Genomic DNA, 20716 nt, shown 5'->3' on the forward strand with positions numbered 1-20716 from the left:
ACAGAGACAGGGAGACACAGAATCCTAAGCAGGCTCCAGGCTCCAGCTGTCAGCACGGAGCCCAACTCAGGGCTCTAATTCACGAACTGTGAAGATCATGACCTGAGCCAAAGTCAGACACTTAATTGAGCAACCTAGGCGCCCCTAGGAATGGAGTTTTAGAAGTTTATCTTCAAATGAATCTTTCCTACCTCCCCAGACAGATCTTTGGCTCCTCCTTTTCATCCCAACACCTTATAAACAGCAGGTACTCAACAAATACTAATTATGTTAACTAAGCAAAGATGACCCTCCTCCTGAAGTGACATCGAGTTTTCTGCCTGCTTCTGACCCCTTTGCAAGTGGTTTTAAGATCTGTCCTTTGTTCCTCACAGCCTGGACTAGAAAGCAGTGGGCATTCTCCTGGCTCCCCCTGCCAGCTCCCTCCCACTGTCTTCCACTCTATTCCAGATTCCTCTTCTACTCAGGTTTGTTCATTCATGCAATAAACATTTACTGGCCTGCATCAATGTGCCCAAGGGTGTGCTGGACACTGGGGTCACTTGGGTGGCTCAGTTGGTTAAGCATCTGACTTAGGCTCAGGTCATGATCTCAACATCTAGGAGTTTGAGTCCACTTCAGGTGACCCCACCCCACTTTCTCTCTCTCCCCTTCTCTGCCTCTAACTCACTTGCACCCTCTCAAAAAAAAAAAAAAAAAAAGTGCACAGGACACTGGAAAAGTAAAAACTCAGAACTACCAGATGTCACTGCCATGAGTTTTTCACATACCTCCTCAAATCTCATTTGTAAAATACTTTTGGCTCTCCCTGGTCTCTTCCTTGCCCCTTGCATCCACATCAATCCTTTCATTCACTATCCAAGACCAAGGTACCTGACTCAGAATCTTTCTCTGGATTCCCCCAAACGGACAACATCCTAGGGGACTCAAACATTTGAAAGTACAACTTTGGCCTCACGGTTCTTTGAGTGTCTGCTCCAACAAACCACCCCCATGAATGATCCTGGGCATCGTCACCCAACAAAACTCTGGGATCCCACTCTGAAAACGTGCTCACTCTGCTCTTCAAACACATGGAGAGCCCTAGGCCAATATGAACCAGCCATCTCTGGTGCCTGTGTCCTGCCTGCTGGAGCTCCCTCGCCTCAGACACATGCCTGACCTCCCCATTGTCTACAGGAGGACTTCATCACCACAGTCTTCCCTGGGAGAGCAGACCACCATGTGCCACCCTGAATCCTCATTACCCCTGTCACCCTTAACCCCTGCTATTCTCTCCTTTCACCCTTCCTCCCTCCATTGGTCTCTTCTCCTTTTGGTGTTTTTCACTTAAAAACTGACCAAGCCGGGGGCACCTGGGTGGCTAAGTTGGTTAGGCGTCTGACTTGAGCTCAGGTCATGATCTCACAGTTTGTGAGTTCGAGCCCCACGTCGGGCTCTGTGCTGACAACATAGAGCCTGGAGCCTGCTTCAGATTCTGTGTCTCCCTCTCTCTGCCCCTACCCTGCTCATGCTCGGTCTTGTCTCTCAATAATAAACAAACATTTTTAAAAAATTTTTTAATAAAAAAACACCGACCAAGTCAATCAGCAAAACCCTACTCAAGTTTAAATAACTGTTTATTAATTCAGCAAAGATTTGCACTCCTTTGATGTGTCAGGTACTGTTCTAGGTGCTGCAGTTACAGCAATGAATAAGACATGTGAGAAAAAGAACTAAACAGATAAGAAACAAAGATATAATGTGTCCTATTGTGCTTAGTGCTTTAAAGAAAATTAAGGGCAAGGAAGATTGGGCAGAGGGAGGAGTGTCAGGAATTGCTACTTAAGCAAGATACTCAAAGAAGGCCTTTTAGATAAAGCAATATGTGGACAGAAACCTGAAGAAGTCAAGGGAGTGAGCCATGCCTATAAGTGGACAGGCAGAGGTAACAACAGTACAGAGACATTGAGATGGGATGTATCTGGAATATTTGGGGACAGCAAGGAGACCCATGTGGCTGAAGCAGCGAGAGCCAGGAGAGGAGAGGAGTGGTGGGCAACAAGATCAGGGAAGAAATGCAGGGTCAGATCATGTTGCTCACTCCAAGGACTTTAGCTTTTATTCTGAGTGCAATGGGAAGACACTGGAGAGTATGGAACAGAAAAGCAACCACTTGTACTTTTAATTCTGGCTGACGCGCTAAGCACAGAGGGAAAGAGGACAAGGGTAAACACAGGAAGACTGAATACAAGGCGACTGCAACATTCAAGACAAGATGTAAGTGCCTTGGGCCAGATGAAGAGGGCAGAGATGGTGACAAGTTGCTGGATTATGTTCTGTTGTGGAGGTAGACCCACCAGGGTTTGCTGATAAAAGGGACATTGGTCACGAAAGACAAAAGTCAAAGGTGATGAGGAAATGTTTTACCAGAGGAGACTGGAGTTCATGAATATAGTATTTCATTATCAAAATCTTTTTTTTTTAATGTTTTATTTATTTTTGAGGCAGAGAGAGACAGAGCATGAGCAGGGGAGGGGCAGAGAGAGAGAGAGAGAGCGAGACACAGAATCCAAAGCAGGCTCCAGGCTCTGAGCTGCCAGCACAGAGCCCGACGCAGGGCTCGAACTCACAAACCGTGAGATCATGACCCGAGCCGAAGTCGGATGCTCAACCAACTGAGCCACCCAGGCGCCCCTCATTATCAAAATCTTAAGTATGCCTGCTACTACCAGTGGCTCTGAGACTTTCTCTTGCCTCTCAGAGAATTCTGGTTAAGTGTTTGAGCCAGTCCAGATGTCTATAGACTCTAGCAAATGTTCTCAGCAGGTAGCTGAAGATGGCCATAGATCACAATTTCTTCTCTTGGACTTACTTATGTTTCCTTCTTAAATGCTTTCAGTAATCTTCGTATTATTTAAGTAGGCATTGAATTAAAGTCCTTGCTTTAGCGTATATGGTACCCTGTTTAGTTTTGTGGCTTTGCCTTTATTTCCAGCTCTAATAAACATGAATATCCACACATTTCCAAGCAAAATGGGAGTTAAATAAACATAACCTACCATTTCTTCCACGGTGGCAGGACCCTTTGATCTCAGGCGAAGTGTCTCCCTTCCAGTACTAATTTTTCCTGCTGAGGACTTTCCAGCTTTTGACCTTGGCTCTATTTCTATAAACATATAATAGATGGAGAAAGGTGTGTATATTCAGAAAGAATTTCAACAGATTTCTATAAATGTAAATGCATTTTCCATCATAAAACTATATACACAATTAGACATTTGATAGAAGACATGTCTTCTTATAGAATTTCCTAAAAAAAAAAAAAAAATTCGCCTGCCATTGTTATTCTTATATTCCACATACAGTCTGGTTACAAAAATAAAAGGGAAATATTTTAAATATAGTTGGAAAGCACTAAGAGTTAAAAGGAATAAAAAATAAAACAGTTGGCTTTATTATAATAAAGGGATGTAAGTAACAGGAGAGCAGAGGCAGAAGTTCAGCTGGACTTCATTAAGGTCATGAAGGATTCACGTCTGGATAGAAGAGAGGAGTGGAGGCACTCCTACTGAAGTACCTACCCTCTGCTTGATGCTCTATATACAAAACTCATTTAATACTCATACCAACCTATGATGTAAGTTATAGCCCTCATTTTACAGAAAAGGAATTTGGACTCCATGAGGAACAGAGCGGGGATTCAAATCCAGGTCTTGTGACCCCAAGTCTGTATGCTTTCCTCAATGACACTCCAACACCGTACCTCTTGCAAACACAAGGGATAGATTCAGAGATGTCATACTGAGAGAAGCAGGATTCTAAAGAGGCTAGGAATAAGTTTCAAGGAAGGAATTCTCCTCAGAAAGTCGGTAAAAGAACAGAGAACAAAAATCCAGGGAAAGCCACTGCTTTCCTTAGGCTTGTTGTGTTTTGGTTTTTTGTTTGTTTTTCCTACCCACCAGGAGTCACCCAATACTAAGTAGTAACATAAATGAGTGAAAGGGTAGGGCGGGGACTGAGGATAACTCCAAAGCACATGCCCTATCTATAACTTACTCCAATAACTTACTGCCCTGGGGAAATGTGGGCCCCGCATAGTTGAATCTACTTGTTTGCAAAGAAACTGGATACTCAGTTCTCTATGAAACTCCTGATTTTTAAGTTTTTCCAATTAAGTCAAACCTTTAAAAACAACGTATTAGCAAAAATAAAAGATGTGTGGATCCAATTCCAGTCACAGGCTACCAACTCATAAGTTCACAAATATCCCCAAGCACCCTTGACCAAGGACTCTGTGGCAGCAGTTTGGGACAAAGTACAGAGGTGGGGCAGGAAGATGCCCTACCACCAACTGGAGATAACTGAGCTCCAATGAGGAGCCACAGGACAGGCTGGTACATGCAAGTAGGTAGTGAGGGATGTACAAAGCTCTCCAGACAGACATCAAGTGTCCTGCAAATATGCTTTGTTGCTGACATAGAATCTAGAATCATTCCCATCTTCAGCAAGTACTGTTTTGCTATTGGGAATCTACACCAAAGTAATTAAGGATTTTACATATTAATTGTAACTTGTAAGCGGGAATAGAATCACCAAAACATAAAACAAGTTTTCTGCTGGGGTGCCTGGGTGGCTCAGTTGGTTAAACGTCCAACTTTGACTCAGGTCATGATCTCACAGTTCGTGAGTTTGAGCCCCGCGTCGGGCTCTGTGCTAATAGCTCAGAGCCTGGAGCTTGCTTTGAATTCTGTGTCTCCCTCTCTCAAAAATAAACATTAAAAAAAAAAAAAAAAAAAGCTTTCCTTGGAGAATGAAATTATTTAAAATTATCACACAATAAAGAGACCAGTTCTCGTAAGCTGATGACATTAATGCTAATCATCATGACCAGACAGATTCTCCAGCAACCAGAGCTTTATCGGCAAGTCTACTGCATTTGCCTTGCCAGTCATACTGTGCCCTGAGGGAAGAACAAATTAATGGAAGATTTTCAGCACAGAATTTCCAAAAGCGTGCCCAAAGAAAAAGATGAGGTCTGTCATCATCACCACCTCGGAGTGACGTACAGACCTAAAGCACTCAAGACAGTCTCAGCTTAATATTAACCTTCAAGATAAATAACCTTACACCACCCACCCCTTCCACACACCCCCCCCACACACACCACACCACTGTGATTTCACTAAGCAACCTACTCAGTATAACCTGTCTCCCCATAAAAATTTCCTATAAGGTGGAAAATGAATTGCCAGCTAACACAGGTGTTTTGGTCTACCACTTCACACACATTTCTAACTAAACTACTACACTAGCATTCTGACTTAACAAGTCTCTTGTAAGTTTGGTCAGCAGGATAGAACCCTGGAAAATTGGACAACTCTAACAACAGTGAAAATAAAAGGTTTCTGAGGTTTACAAAGCTAAGGACCCAGCCTCTGGAGTTTTATCAAGGGACTGTCATCCAGGCTGGAGAAGTCAGCCAGCTTCCCTAGATGATGTCTCTATCTTACCTTGCTCTTAAAACACCAGTAGCTAGAAAGGAAAATGCATGTAGAATGGAAGGGTTTTTTAAGTTCGTTTTTTTTTTTTTTAATATTTATTTTGAAAGAGAGAAAGAGAAAGAGCGGAGAAGGGGCAGAAAGAGAAAGAGTCCCACACAGGCTCCATGCTGTCAGCACAGAGCCTAACCTGAGGCTCGATCCCACAAACCATGATATCATGACCTGAGCCGAAATCAAGAGTTGGATGATTAGCCAACTCAGCCACCCAGGTGCCCCTGGAAGGTTTGCTTCTTTAAATGTTTTATTTTTTAAAACAGTTTTAGGTTCAAAACTGAGAAGACAAATTTCCCATATGCCTCCTGCCCCCACATGTGTACAGCTTTCCCTTTTATCACCATTTGCCACCACAGTGATAAATTTGGTACAATCAACAGACCTACACATCAACAGACCTGACACATCATTACTTGAGGTCTGTGGTTTACGTTACAGTTCACTCTTGATGTTGTACTTTCTATGGGTTTGGAAAATTTATCCACCATCACAGTAGCATGTAATTTTTCTTTTAATTTACATGCAAGTTGGTTAGCAGATAGTGCAACAATGTATTCAGGGGTAGATTCCTTAATGCCCCTTACCCACTTATAGCCCATCCCCTTTTCCACCACCCCTCCAGCAACCCTCTGTTTGTTCTCCATATTTATGAGTCTCTTCTGTTTTGTCCCCCTCCCTGGTTTTATATTTTTTGCTTCCCTTCCCTTGTGTTCATCTATTCTGTATCTTAAAGTCCTCATATGATATTTGTCTTTCTCTGACTTTGCTTAACATAACATCTCTAATTCCATCCACATAGTTGCAAATGGCAAGATTTCATTCTTTTTGATTGGCGAGTAATACTCCATTGTGTGTGTTTGTATACATATATATACACACACATATACATATATATGTATATATACACACACACCCCACATCTTCTTTATCCATTCATCTGTCAATGGACATTTGTCCTCTTTCCATACTTTGGCTATTGTTGACAGTGCTGCTGTAAAGATGGGGGTGCACGTGTCCCTTTGAAACAGCATACCTGTGTCCCTTGGATAAATACCTAGTAGTGCAATTGCTGGGTCATAGGGAAGTTCTGTTTTTAGCTTTTTGAGGAACCTCCATACTGTTTTCCAGAGTGGCTGCACCAGCTTGCATTCCCACCAGCAGTGCAAAAGAGATCCTCTTTCTCTGCATCCTCGCCAACATCTGTCGTTGCCAGAGTTGTTAATGTTAGCCATTCTGACAGCTGTGAGGCGGTCTCTCATGGTGGTTTTGATTTGTATTTCCCTGATGATGAGTGATGTGGAGCATTTTTTCATGTGTCGGTTGGCCATCTGGATGTCTTCTTTGGAGAAGTGTCTATTCGTGTCTTTTGCCCATTTCTTCACTGGATTATTTGTTTTTTGGGTGTTGAGTTTGAGAAGTTCTTTATAGATTTTATCTAACCCTTTATCTGATATGTTCTTTACAGATTTTATCTAACCCTTTATCTGATATGTCGTTTGCAAATATCTTCTCCCGTTCCGTCGGTTGCCTTTTAGTTTTGCTGATTGTTTCCTTTGCTGTGCAGAAGCTTTTTATTTTGATGAGGTCCCAGTAGTTCATTTTTGCTTTTGTTTCCCTTGCCTCTGGAAACTTGTTAAGAAGTTGCTGTGGCCAATGTCAAAGATGGTTTTGCCTGCTTTCTCAAGGATTTTGATGACTTCCGGTCTTACATTGAGGTCTTTCATCCATTTTGAGTTTATTTTGGGGTATGGGTATAAGAGTGGTCCAGATTCATTTTTCTGCATGTGGCTGTCCAGTTTTCCAGCACCATTCGCTGAAGAGACTGTCTTTATTCCATTGGATATTCTTTCCTGCTTTGTCAAAGATTAGTTGGCCATACATTTCTGGGTCCATTTTTGGGTTCTCTATTCTGTTCCATTGATCTGAGTGTCTGTTCTTGCACCAGTACCATACTATCTTGATGATGACAGCTTTGTAATTCAGCTTGAAGTCCGGGATTGTGATGCCTCCTGCTTTGGTTTTCTTTTTCAAGATTGCGTTGGCTATTAGGGATATTTTCTGGTTCCATACAAATTTGAGGATTGTTTGTTCTAGCTCTGTGAGGAATGCTGGTGTCGTTTTGATAGGAATTGCACTGAATATGTAGATTGCTTTGGGCAGTATCAACATTTTAACAATACTTGTTCTTCCAATCCAAGAGCATGGAATATTCTTCCATTTTTTTGTGTGTCTTCTTCAATTTCTTTCATAAGCTTTCCATAGTTTTCGGTGTATAGATTTTTCACCTCTTTGGTTAGATTTATTCCTAGGTATTTTATGGGTTTTGGTGAGCATACAATTTTTTTTTAATGTTTAATTATTTTTGGCAGAGAGAGTGCAAGCAGAGGAGGGGTAGAGAGAGATGGGGACAGAGGATCCAAAGTGGGCTCTGTGCTGACAGCAGCAAGCCCAATGTGGGGCTCGAACTCACAAACCGTGAAATCACAACCTGAGCTGAAGTCAGACATTCAGGTGACTGAGCCACCCAGTTGCTCCAGTAGCATGTAATCATTGTCCTAAAAATCCTTTGTGCTCTGCCAATTCACCCCAGTTTTTTTTAAGTCATTATTTGTCAAACCATCCTTCTCCATGAGGGTAGTTATCTCAAAACCAACCACTCGGTGGCACCAAATATTAAATTTTAAGTTCTGGCTTGGACCAACCTCCGGAAAGGCAGCTTTTACAGCTAAGGAAACAGAAGCCATGTTTCTCTATGATCCTATGATTCAGGGACGTAAATCACCAGTTCATACATGAAAACAGGATGGTCCTGTTTACCCGCAGGAGAAAAAAACAAGTTCTGTCCTTCTGTGCTGAATGTTTTGAAGACTGTGAAAGTTTCTCATCTGGCCTACTTTTGGCAAGCCGGCCTAAGCATGTCTAACTAACGAGGCCAAGCCCTAAGTCAGTCACTTCACACTTCCCATGAACAAGTTTACATGAGACCTCTCTTGGGGCTGAGTTCAGAGAGAGATGCAGTTCGTCCAGTAGACACTAGTAGCCAGCCTGCAGCTGGCTAGATTTGCTAGATTCAGGGCTCCTCACTCCTGTGAAGCATACAGACTACCCACCTGCTGCAGATGACGTAGACCACAGGACACACACAGCTGTGGTTACACAGCTGCTCCCATAGTTGAGGGGGAGGTCACCAAGAAGCAGTCACACTTGTTCCCAAGCCCATTTTGTGGCAATTGTATCTGTTACTCTAATTATGTAATTTAATTTAAAAGTACATGCACTGATGAAGTAAGTGTGAACCAAGGAGTTATTGTGAGGAAAAGTAGGTTAACAGCTTTGGAAAGATTCCATGAGGGCAGATGCAAAAAAAAAAAAAAAAAAAAATAGATGTAAGCAAGACAACACTAAGAGATTAGGAAAAATATTTTTAAACATCCAGCATTTCGGGGCACCTGGGTGGCTCATTCGGTTGAGCATCCAACTTCAGCTCAGGTCATGATCTCACATTCCGTGAGTTCAAGCCCCGCGTCGGGCTCTGGGCTGATGGCTCAGAGCCTGGAGCCTGCTTCCAGTTCTGTGCCTCCCTCTCTCTCTGCCCCTCCCCCGTTCATGCTCTGTCTCTCTCTGTCTCAAAATAAATAAACGTTAAAAAAAATTTTTTTAATAAAAAATAAAAAAAAATAAACACCCAGCATTTCACATATCTAGTTTTTTAAAATGAAACAGAACCCACAGATATGCATGAAGATTGTAATTATGTAAGACCTCACAGAACTCCAATCTGTGTCCTCTACTCAAAGGGATTTTTACAGCAACAAAAAAAAAAACAGTAAAAGAATGTATACATTTTTAAATAAGATATTTATACACACTAGTATCATTCTTTATGATACCCCATTTTAATGGGCATTTTCAATAATTAGCCCACCCTCCAGTCTCTGCTATACTATGAAGTGGAGGAATGAGGAAGCAGAGAAGACAGATGTCTACCTCTAGTTCGACCCTGACCTCTGGAGAAATAAGAGGCTGACAAAAACTATAGCCCTGTTTTCAGGAGGGGCACATACAACATGGCTTAGATCCCCAACTGACACAGAGTGACAAGGTGGTGAAATGGGCATCCTCCTCACGTCTGCAAAACAAGATCCTGTTCTGGTCCCATGAGGGCTCTAGTTGGCCTACAGTATGGATCATCACTTTCATAAGGAAGACCAAAGCCAGGATTTCAACAGGAGATGGGTACAGACAGATACAGCTACATCTAACACTTACTCAGTGAACAAGGTAGAGTTCAGAATCAGAAAACCTGAGTTCAAATCCCAGCTCTTCTGTTCACAGGGAACAAGTCCTCATCCATAAAAGACCACCACCTAAATATGGTGTTGTTTTAAGCATTCACACAGCTAATGTATAATACTTGGTCAGCCCACTGGCCTGGCTCATATCATAGAAGGTTTCTGCTGGTACATTTCAACCTGGGGAGGAGAAATCTCTTCCCAAAACTCTCTCCCCATCAGAAACACTTGCATTGGTTTTCTGACAGTATTCAGAGACTTGTCACTTCAAATAGAGGTCTCCTTTTTATTCTATTTAATCTTTTCCATAAAACTATGATTTTGCCCCTTCAATTTACAGGAGCATGGAAATAACACATGACCCTCCCTCCCACTGCTCCACTCAGATTCTCCAAAGTGGCTGAGTTTAAACCCAACCTCTCATGGAGGCATTCAGCAGTGGAGGCCCTCCAGTATCCATTCCATTGGTTGCCTTCTCAGTACCCAGCAATCATTTGAGGGTCACTGTGGTTCAGGGGAAGCTGACTGCTCTCAGCTTCAGGGATGGGCCAACCTATCAGATTCCCTTCATCACAAGTGACTGTTTCAGAGATGATGATGTGACCAAAGTCAGTTAAGGCAGAATGAATCTAAGGACTTTCGCTAGAAATTCTGAGACAAGGACATGCTCCTTTTCTATTCTGCAATGAATAAGGAAGCACACAGTCTCAGTAGTTGCTGACCTCCATCTCGGGACAGAATGTGGAGCTAACCTTAAGATAATATAGGAATAATGAAGCTGATGCCTCAGGCAGCAGAGAAGAAAGAGCAAGAAACTGGGTCCTGATCACACCGTACAGCCCATACACGGAGCTTTGCTAATGCCAGCACCCCTCATGGACGGCTGATTTATAAGATGCCCTTTTCTGCACAAGTCAGTTTGGTAAGGTTTTCCACTGTTGCCAACTGAAAGAGATCTCACAATACAGAATTCTGTCTAAGCAGTGAAGCGATTTCTAAAAAGGCCTTCCAATGCTTGGACATACACAAATAGACCTGTCTATAAACAGTTCAAGAGCTCCCTACCCTATTCCCACCCCTAACACACACATGCCTGCACACATACTTCTCAGAACAGTTGACATAAAAATCTAGCTTGTGTTCCAAAATATAAAAATTTAACTGTACATTCCCTTTTTCCATGTGTTCTTCCTCTCACCAACATTTCTCAGACTCCTTTAGAATAGCCATGAGTTTTTGTTTTTCAAATTCAGCTGGTAGGGTGCTGGGGTACGTTTAAAAAAGACAAGTTGGGGCACCTAGATGGCTCCATTGGTTGAGCATCCGACTCTTGATTTCAGCTCAGGTCATGATCCCAGGGTCATGGGATGGAGCCCCACACTGGGCTCTGCAGTGAGTGTGGAGCCCGCTTGGGATTCTCTCCCTCGCCCTCTGCCCCTCTCCCCAGCTTGTGTTCACTCTCTAAAAAGAAATAAACATTTTTAAAAAAGACAAAAAGACAAGTGGATGCCACATGCACAAGGCATCATTGTCTACTGGATCAAAGGAGCTGGCAACAATGAACCAACACCACAAAACACACACACACACACACACACACACACACACACACACACACACACACACAGTTGCTCTTAACTATTCCTTTGAGGAGACTATACAGTGCATGATAAGTGTGGGAAACGGAATAACTGTACCTGAAATCTTATTCTTTAGTTAAGATGTCATTTGAGCGTGCCTGGGTGGTTCAGTGGTTAAGCATCTGACCTGGCTCAGGTCATGATCTCACAACTCTTGAGTTCAAGCCCTGCTCGAGCCCCCCACCGCGGTCATAAGCTCCAGCCCCAGGTGAGCCCTGCTTCTCTCTCTCAGCCCCTCACTCACTTGTGCCCTCTCTCAAAATAAAAAATAAAAAGACATCATTTGAGAAAAACTCAGCTCTATTTTTAGAACTCCTTGAAATTACAGGCAAAAGTTAATGCACGCCTTGAAGAAAGTTTGTAGCTTTAATACAGGGGGGACTGTGTTACAAAAAAGATTATAAACCTCTGGACTCCAATGGGAGGGAAAAAAAATTTTTAAGTGCTGGATAAAATATTTTTACCCTTTTAAACTTATTTATTCCACAGCATGATTTTATCAGAGAATTCAAAAAATCAAGAGGTATCCTTCACTTTTATTATTGGTTTACTACATATTTTCTACTAGTCTTTGAAAAGGTATGAAAAGTGTTACAAAAACAATCTTAACAGTTTAAAGAAGTGATACAATGGAATATTCTATATTTCTAACACAGAACTATTTATAATATTAAAGAAAATGGTTTAAAATGAGAATAATCAGGGGTGGCTGGGCAGCTCAGTAGGTTGTGTCCAACTGCAGCTCAGGTTATGATCTCACAGTTCATGAGTTCGAGCCCCACGTCGGGTTCTGTGCTAACAGCTTGGAGTCTGAAGCCTGCTTTGGATTCTGTGTGTGTGTGCACATGCTCGCTTGCTCGCTCTCTCTCTCTCTCTCTCTCTCTCTCTCTCTCTCTCTGCCCCTCCCCCACTCACACTGTCTCCTCTTTCAAAAATAAATTTCAAAAAAAATTTTTTAATGAGAATAATCATATAGTTAAAAATTATGAAGCCACTAAGTAGAATGACTCAGTTTCTCTACTTCTTAGCCTAGAAATGCTAGCCTCTTTTTCCAAATAATTGTTTTCTGGCTATAAAAGTTAGTATATTAATTTTATATTAAAAATGCAAAGAACACAAGAAGCCTAAAGAAAGAAGTCACTCATAAACTCACCACCTAAAAAACTATTAAGTTTCAATATACATATGCTGTAAGTCATTTTCCTTAGTTGTTACAGGAGCCCCTGAGTGGCTCAGTCAGCAGACTGTCCAACTCTTGATTTCGGCTCAGGCCATCTCACACATAGCCTGCAGCGGGCTGTGCTGACTGCGGGGAGGCTGCTTGGGATTCTCGGTCTCTGTCTCTCTCTCTCTCACTCTATCTCTACCCCTCCCCAGCTCACACTCTCTCTCAAATAAACATTAAAAAAAAAAAAAAAAGTTTTACAGAAATAGGATATTACCACACATTGTTTTGTAGTCTGCCTTTTCACTTAATACATCATTAATCATTTTCCATACACAAAAGAAATAATCTCCTTAACTTATTTTGAAAACATACTCTTACCACAATTTTGAGCACAATCTGTTATATAATTATAGGATAATGGATCTGACAACTCCCATTGTAAAAATACTCTCACAGAATGTGTGTTGGTATAATTGCTGTTTTTCTAATAAGTTACTTTTTTTATTAAAAGAAATTTTTAAGTTTATTTATTTTGAGAGAGAGAGCAGGGGAGAAACAGCGATAGAGGAAGAAAGAAAATCCCAAGCAGGTTCTATGCCATCAGCACAGAGCCCGATGTGGGGCTTGAACTCACGAACTGTGAGATTGTGACCTAAGCTAAAACCAAGAGTCGGGTGCTTAACCGACTGAGCCACCCAGGCACCATTCTAATAAATTACATTATATTCATACTGTGCAGCCATATTAAGGAAGCCACTTACATTTTAGCATTTTTGCCCCCTTCGTCCTACAGTGCTAGGACTAAGCTTAAGAACAGTTGAAAACTTAATCTTTTATTCACGGTTATTAATTCCAAGTGTTCCTGAAACATTATAGTTCTAAGAAACCAATCTCTGTTTAAAGTAAGTGACTCGGGATTACAAAGTTCTTAATACTATAGATTGTAATTTCTCTTTTCCCAATTAAAAATGTCAGCATTTAATAAATTTTCTTTTAAGGAGAGTTTACAACTACAACAAGAAAAGAGTGTGTATTTAGCTTGAGTCTTTATCCAGCTAAGTCTTACGCTGAAAACGCATTTATCAGTTACACTCAGTATTCAACACATCTGCCACACCCCACAAAAGAGAATTTGGCTCTTTATTTATCTTCTCCCATAGTATCTTAGTGGCAAATGCCAAACCAACATCCAGTTAGATAGAAGAGCAGAACAAATTCTGTGACATAAAAAGATGATTAAGTGGCATGTTCTACCCCCTAAATTTATCACTGTGAAGACCTTAAGCCTTTGCCTGTGTATACACATACACACACACACACATATATATATAATACATGTATATACATATGTATGTATATACGTATACACATATATACATACACACACACGAGTGCCACTGTCAGATAAAATGCAAAATATCTAAAACTGAACATCTCTCCCTAACTTTCCCTCAAACCAATTCTACATCCAAACTGCCTCATTTCCAGTCATCACTCTTATTACACAGGCTCCAAGGATAGGCATCTTGGGAGTGACATTTGTTTCTTCTGAACTTTCTCTTCTCTCTTCTCCTTTAAGCAGCATCAATCCAACTCCTGACAACCATGTTGGCCTTGGCAATATTACTCAGGCTTCTTTCTCTCCTTCAAATCCCTACTGCTGCCCCTAATCCCAGCCCTTATTTACTCCCAGACTGCTGCTGCAGCCTCCTATACAGTTTCTTCTCTATAAAATCCAGCCACATTGATTTTCAGGCTAAATCCCCAAAATCTATTTCATGTCATTCTTCAGTTCTAATACCTAAAGGACTCCCTCTCTCCCTCAAAAACAAGCTCAGATTCCCCACCTCATTTTTGGAGCTCTTCTTATAATAACCCAGAACTGCTTCTGCAGCCTGATTTGCTGCAGTTCCTACAAGCCCAAGCTCTTCACTGTTCTCAACACTTCCCACAGAAAACCGTCTATACTTTTCCTCCCATCTACCAAGACCGAGTTCAAATGCAAATCTTCCCTAGGAAGATTTCACCTACCTACCTTTCCCTTCTCTGAACATCAATTTAAATTTCTGAAGCAGATTTAAAATTTTACTCCACAATTTTGGGTATAAGAAAGGTCAGATTGAACAGGATTCGGAGCCCCTCATTCCAGAGGCTTGGTGAGAAACCGAGCCTTAGCTTTGTTTTTGAAGTCTCTCTTCCCTCTCTGAGCATCAAGAGGGCTGCTAATGGGCTCAGTCCAACAAAAACCCTACAGTCTGAAACTATGTCTGAGTCAGTGTGTCCACTTGTAGCCTAAGCCCAGGACACAGGGCAATCTTGACCTCAAGCCCGCAAGGCTACAGTTTTGTTCTTTGGAAGGTTCTTTTGTTTTTGTTTTTAGATAGTGAGCACACAAGCAGGAGGGACAGAGGGGGACGATGGATCTGAAGCAGGCTCTCCGCTGACAGTAGCAAGCCCGATGAGGGGCTTGAACTCACCAACCGCAGAATTATGCCCCGAGCCAAAGCTGGATTTTCAACCAGCTGAGCCACCACCTAGGTGCCCCATAAGGCCACAGTTCTTAAGTCTCTAATATCCTATGGAACTCTATCAGGCATCCTGTCACCTCTTACGGGGAGTTACATGGAAATAGGGCCCTGGTCCCTGATTCTGGTGGAACCTACCAAAAACCATGGCTTTCTCTTTGGGGAAGTTCCTTCCCAATCTTACCATTTCTCCCAGCCCCCATCACTGTCGAAGCTTTAGAACCCTTCCCAGTCATAGACAGTCAGCTCTCAGCCGAACTGCACTTTAAACGTTTTTCTAGCACATACCCTGGCTTGTGTTGTATTCTAGAAAGGCAGTAACATCCAATGTTAATACAAGCCTCAGGAGCAAACAGGAATGGAGTACTGTATTTGCACTTCCCATCCACCGTTGGGTGACCTCAGCAAGGTATTTAACTGCCCAAAGTCTCAGTTTACTTATCTGAAAAACTCTCAGGAATGGCATGATGATTAAATCAGGCCATAACAGTCCTATTAGTAATGACTTACATTTATGTAGCACTATGTGCCAAGCACTATTCTAAGTACTTTACATATATTAACTCATCTAATCTCACAAGGCTTTATAGATAAGTAAACAGGAACAGAGGGAGTACATGGTCCAAAATCACATAGATAACAAGCAGCAGAGATAGGAATTAAACCCAAGCAATTTGTCTCAGTCTATGCTCTTTATTGCTTCCTATAAGCCTTCAATAAATGGTACCTTACTGCTATTAATAGAATTACTTGATTCTTAATATATCTGCCTCCTATAAATTGGAAGCTCCTTGAGGACAGCAAACATACAGACGTATCTGCAACAGTTGTTAGAAAGCTGGCTCTGAAGGCTCACTGCATGGGTTAGAAGGCTGCCTCCATCACTCACTAGTCTAAAACCTTGGACAAACTGCTTCATATTCTAGCAAGGTTGAAAGGATTAAGTGATTTCCAACATAGAAAGTACTTAGAAAAGTGAATGGCAGGCAGCTACTATAAGGACATACAGATATATCTCACTGATAGGAGACAGGATATCATCGTAGGTCTTTTCGAGATCTGGAACCGTGCCAGAGTTCCCAACAAATAACGTGCTAATCACCAACTCATCTCCATTACTTTTCAAGTTTCACATGTGTTTGTCTTGTTCCTAAAATCACCCCTTACAGAAAGGTTCCACCTTCATAATAATAGTAATAAAACTTACATTGAATACTTACTAGGTGTCAGGGACTGTTCTGTTCTCTTTTCATGTATTTAATCATTTAACCCTCGCAGTGGCCTGATAGGATAAATACTATTTTCATTTTCACTTTTTGTATGAAGAAACCAAGTCACAAAGTTTAATCCAATGCCACATGATCACAGAGTCCAAACGTGACAGTCTATATACTTAATTACTTGTACTTTCTCTTCAGTAACTTTTACCATATTCCCCAGTATGTTTTGTAGAATTCAGTATACATGAAAAGGCACTAAAAGCATTTGTTGGTTGAAACTTTTTCACTAGAAATAGCATGAAGAATAGACATTTCAAACACTTAAAAAATACTATCTAAAAAGTCATCTAAAACTTAAAAGCCAAAGTTTCTGTCTTAATATCAAATAGACTTAGTCTTTGAAAAGGAGCATATCAGTGAAGCTGAATCACACAGATGAGGTCCGAGTTTTCCAGCTGTGAATGACTCAAAGGACTCAGACGTACTTCACATACTGAACATCCTATTCTGATAGACACATAGCACAGAAATGAAGCCTCTAAAAGAAGACATAGCCCGGAGATCTGTTACAAAATCTAACCCCAAAGCAAAGACTATTAATGCTTTAGGAGGTACACTTTTCTTTTAACTCCCTTTCTGATTTTGAAAACAATTTACAAAAAACACTTCAGGCCTTCTTCCACAAACATCTTTCCATAAAGGGCAACAAATACAAATTAAAGAACTTCTCTGGGATACATAGAGAATCATCCAAGTAAAACAACCAAAGTTTCAGAGATTTAACAGTTATTTTTCTGCAGTTAAAAGGCCGCACAGGAAACAAACCAGTTGAACTAGTCTAGTCTTAAAGCCAGCTAAATGGAAGAGTGGGTTTTCACAGTCTTGGGAAAGTCTAGGTTTACAGGGCAAACCCTGCAGTGTTGAGCTCATTGTGGAGACATGTTCCTTTTCATTGGCAAAAAGGGAAAGGAAGTGAGCCATGCCCTAAAAAAAATATCACTAGAGACATTCCACCCGATACTTGATAAGGACTGGGAAGGCTGCCATCAACTCATGGCTAGAAGGAGAAAAATTTGGATCAGAAAGCAGCTGACCAGGAGAAACCATGTTAGGTATGGGAAAGATTTCTCAAGCTACAAATTTTTAACAAGGGAATCATTTAAACCAGTGGCTTCCATTTTTATCATTTTTTTGCTATGACCCACAGTGACAAATACACATATCATAACACAATTACAAATATATACATAACTGAAACACAAATATACAAAACGTAACTGACACGTACAGTGTAACCTACCCTTACTAGGCACAAAGCACTATGAAGTTTCCGATTCTATTCTACTTTGTGTTTTGGGGTTTTTTTATAATGTTTATTTTTGAAAGAGACAGACCAAGATAGAAAATGAGCAGGGGAGTGGCAAATGGAAGAGGACAGAGAATCCAAAGCAGGCTCTGCTCTAACAGCAGAGAACCCAATGCAGGACTCAAACTCACAAACCGTGAGATCATGACCTGAGTCGAAGTCAGACACTTAACAGACTGAGCCACCCAGGTGCCACTACTTGGTGTTTTAAACACACTGGTTGAGATCCACTGGATGAACAGTGATTTAAACTCTGATCAACACAGGAGAATCTGAGGGTGTGTCTTAAAATAGCCTTTAGCTCCCCCTCAGAGCCCCACCGCCAACTCAGGAAAAGCTGCAGTGGAGCATCTGCTCTTGGGACAAGTACTGGGCTCTTGAGTGCTTGGGGAAAGGGCATCCAAAAGCTGTCTCCTCCAGGTCTGGCCATTCCTCACTGTGCTGGCCCCTCCTCCCTCTACTCAGGAAAGGCTGGGCTTCCCCCACAGCTCTAGGTTTGATCTTTTTCTCTTACTCCTCTGAGTGATGGGATTTCCACAGCTTGAAATTACTCCTAAATCCCATCCCCGAGGCTCCAGTTCTCGACACCTGTCTACCTCTTACACATTGCCAACTAAATTTTCCCACAAGTTTCAAATTCCTCAGGCCCAAAATTATACTGTAAGTACAGTCTCTCTTCCCTATCTTCTCACCCAAATATGTTTCTCTTCGTTTTCCTCATCTTAAAGAATGGCACTACAATCCCTCACCCAAGCCACATCTGTGGGTCATCATCTGCAATATCTTTTACCTCTACAATGAGTTGCCAATTCTACCTTCTTAATATTCACTAGTACACAGATAAATGTTTAACCATCAGCTCTCTAAGCTTAAAAAAAAAAAAAAAAAGTCCTGACTTGCAGCACTTTTCTATGTCTGTGATGTAAATGATGTCACTAAATGTGGAGTTTGGAAGAGATGTGCACAAATGGCTCCAGCACGCCACTGTCTATTCCTCGGAACCATTTCTCATCTCCATACCTACCGGTACTACCTTAATTCAGGATTTCGCCTTCTCTCTCTGCAACCTACACAATAGAATCTTCATGGATTTCGTTGACCACTATCTCATAAACCACCCCCGCTTTGACACAGTCTCCAAACTGTCTAAAAGCCAAGTCTCATCATGTCACTCTCCTGCTTAAGCCCCTTCATTGCCCAGTCTTTATCTTCACATATAAGGGTCTTGATTATTTGGTCTCTACTGACCCTTGAGCTTCGTCTCTTGCCACACAACCACCTATAACCTCTATTGGAATCACACTGACATACATGCTTATTCCCAAACATAGGATACTGCCCCATGCCTCTGCACCCTTATTGTATTCTCACTCCCTGGGACAACCTTTCCTAATTTGTTTACTGAGCACACCTCTTTTAAGATTCAGCTCAAATCCTTTCTCCAGAAAGCTTTTCCTCAACTCTTAGGTACACCTGATGTCTCCCACTTTTATGCCTCTAATACATGTTAGCACCTCTAACACTCTATTGGATTTCTTTCTTTTCATATCTATCTCTTCCCACTAGATCTGAGCTTCTTAAAGGCAAGAATTAGATCTTATTCACAGACAGACCAAGCAGGTAATATCGTGATGGAATACAGTGGACTCTCAAGAAACTATATCAGCAATTAATATCCTAAGACCAACATGTATTAACTGATCAAACATCTATTGAATGAAAACATCAGGATGTTCTTGCCATATACCCAAGGCCAAAGGACAGCTAAGACACCCCACCTGTACCTTCTAGATTACTAGGGAGCCCATACTGCTATAGTCAAAGAATTTGCACTGTGATTTTTTTTTTAAGCCTATTGGCTTCTGTGTTAGTTTCCTAGGGCAAGTACAAAAGACCACCTATCTGAAACATAAGAAATCATTTTCTCAGTTCTAGAAAAGTCCGAGATCAAGCCAACACCAAGGTTGCTTTCTTCTAAGACCACTCTTCTTGACTCGTAGAGATCTTCGTGGTCACATGGCATTCTCTATGTGTATTTATGTCCAAATTTCCTCTTCTTATACCAGTCATATTGGATCAGGGCTCACCCTAATGATCTCATTTTAATTTAATTACCTCCTTAAAGACCTTATCTCAAAATACAGTTACATTTTGAGGTAGTGGAGATTAGGATTTCAACACATGAATTTTAGGGGCAAAATTCACTGAATAACAGCCTCCTGCTAAACTGTGAACTCCTCAAAAGGTAAGAACTATAGCCTTCTTTCTTAGTATCCACTGTGCCTAATGGAGTTCCCAGAACACAGCAGATTCTTAAGTTAACTGTGGGAGACGATAAATGAAAGATCTTCTCAGAAGTATAGTCCAAATCTGGATTGTTGTCCTTTCCAAATCTGGTGATCAGCACTAAGAATGTTTCTTTCACCCTTTCCCTAAAAGAAAGCTTGATGCAGGGTGCCTGTCTGGCTCAGTTGGTAGAGCATGAGACTCCTGATCTCAGGGTGTTAAATCTGAGTAAGCCTCATGCTGGGTGTAAAGATTACTTAAAATTAAAAAAAAAAAAAATCCTTAAGACCAGACATGCAAAGCCAATTGACAATATCCTGCCTCCCTCCACATCCATTCTTTTTTTTAAGTAGGCTTCACGCCCAGGCTGGAGCCAACACAGGGCCTGAATTCACGACCCTGAGATCGAGATCTGAGCTGAGATCAAGAGTCAAATGCTTTACAGACTGAGCCACCCAGGCACCCCCCTCCATATCCATTCTACACACCCAGCCTCATAGTATCATGCATGGGTACGGTCAGATTCAAAGTCAAGAGAACACCAACACACTCCACTAAACAAGGTAATAACTTAGGAGAAACGGCAAAATGAACATCTGCTACTTTTTCCTACCCAAAAGGAAACCTCTCCCTCCTGTCCTGCATGATTTTGGTGGGCCTACTGATCATGTAACACTGCCTT

The 20716-nt window shown here is 41.5% G+C and overlaps 1 protein-coding gene across 2 annotated transcripts in view; it reads right to left on the minus strand.

Moving 5' to 3' along the window:
- GIPC2 (GIPC PDZ domain containing family member 2) overlaps nt 1–20716 on the minus strand; it is an 82902-nt gene that overhangs the window by 17165 nt on the left and 45021 nt on the right. For both annotated transcript variants that reach the window (XM_047873560.1, XM_047873561.1), the window contains exon 4: nt 3042–3148. In XM_047873560.1, coding sequence (XP_047729516.1) covers nt 3042–3148 — 107 coding nt within the window. The remainder of the gene's footprint in view (nt 1–3041; nt 3149–20716) is intronic.

Source organism: Prionailurus viverrinus, chromosome C1 (assembly GCF_022837055.1).
Source record: "Prionailurus viverrinus isolate Anna chromosome C1, UM_Priviv_1.0, whole genome shotgun sequence".
Taxonomy (NCBI): domain Eukaryota; kingdom Metazoa; phylum Chordata; class Mammalia; order Carnivora; family Felidae; genus Prionailurus; species Prionailurus viverrinus.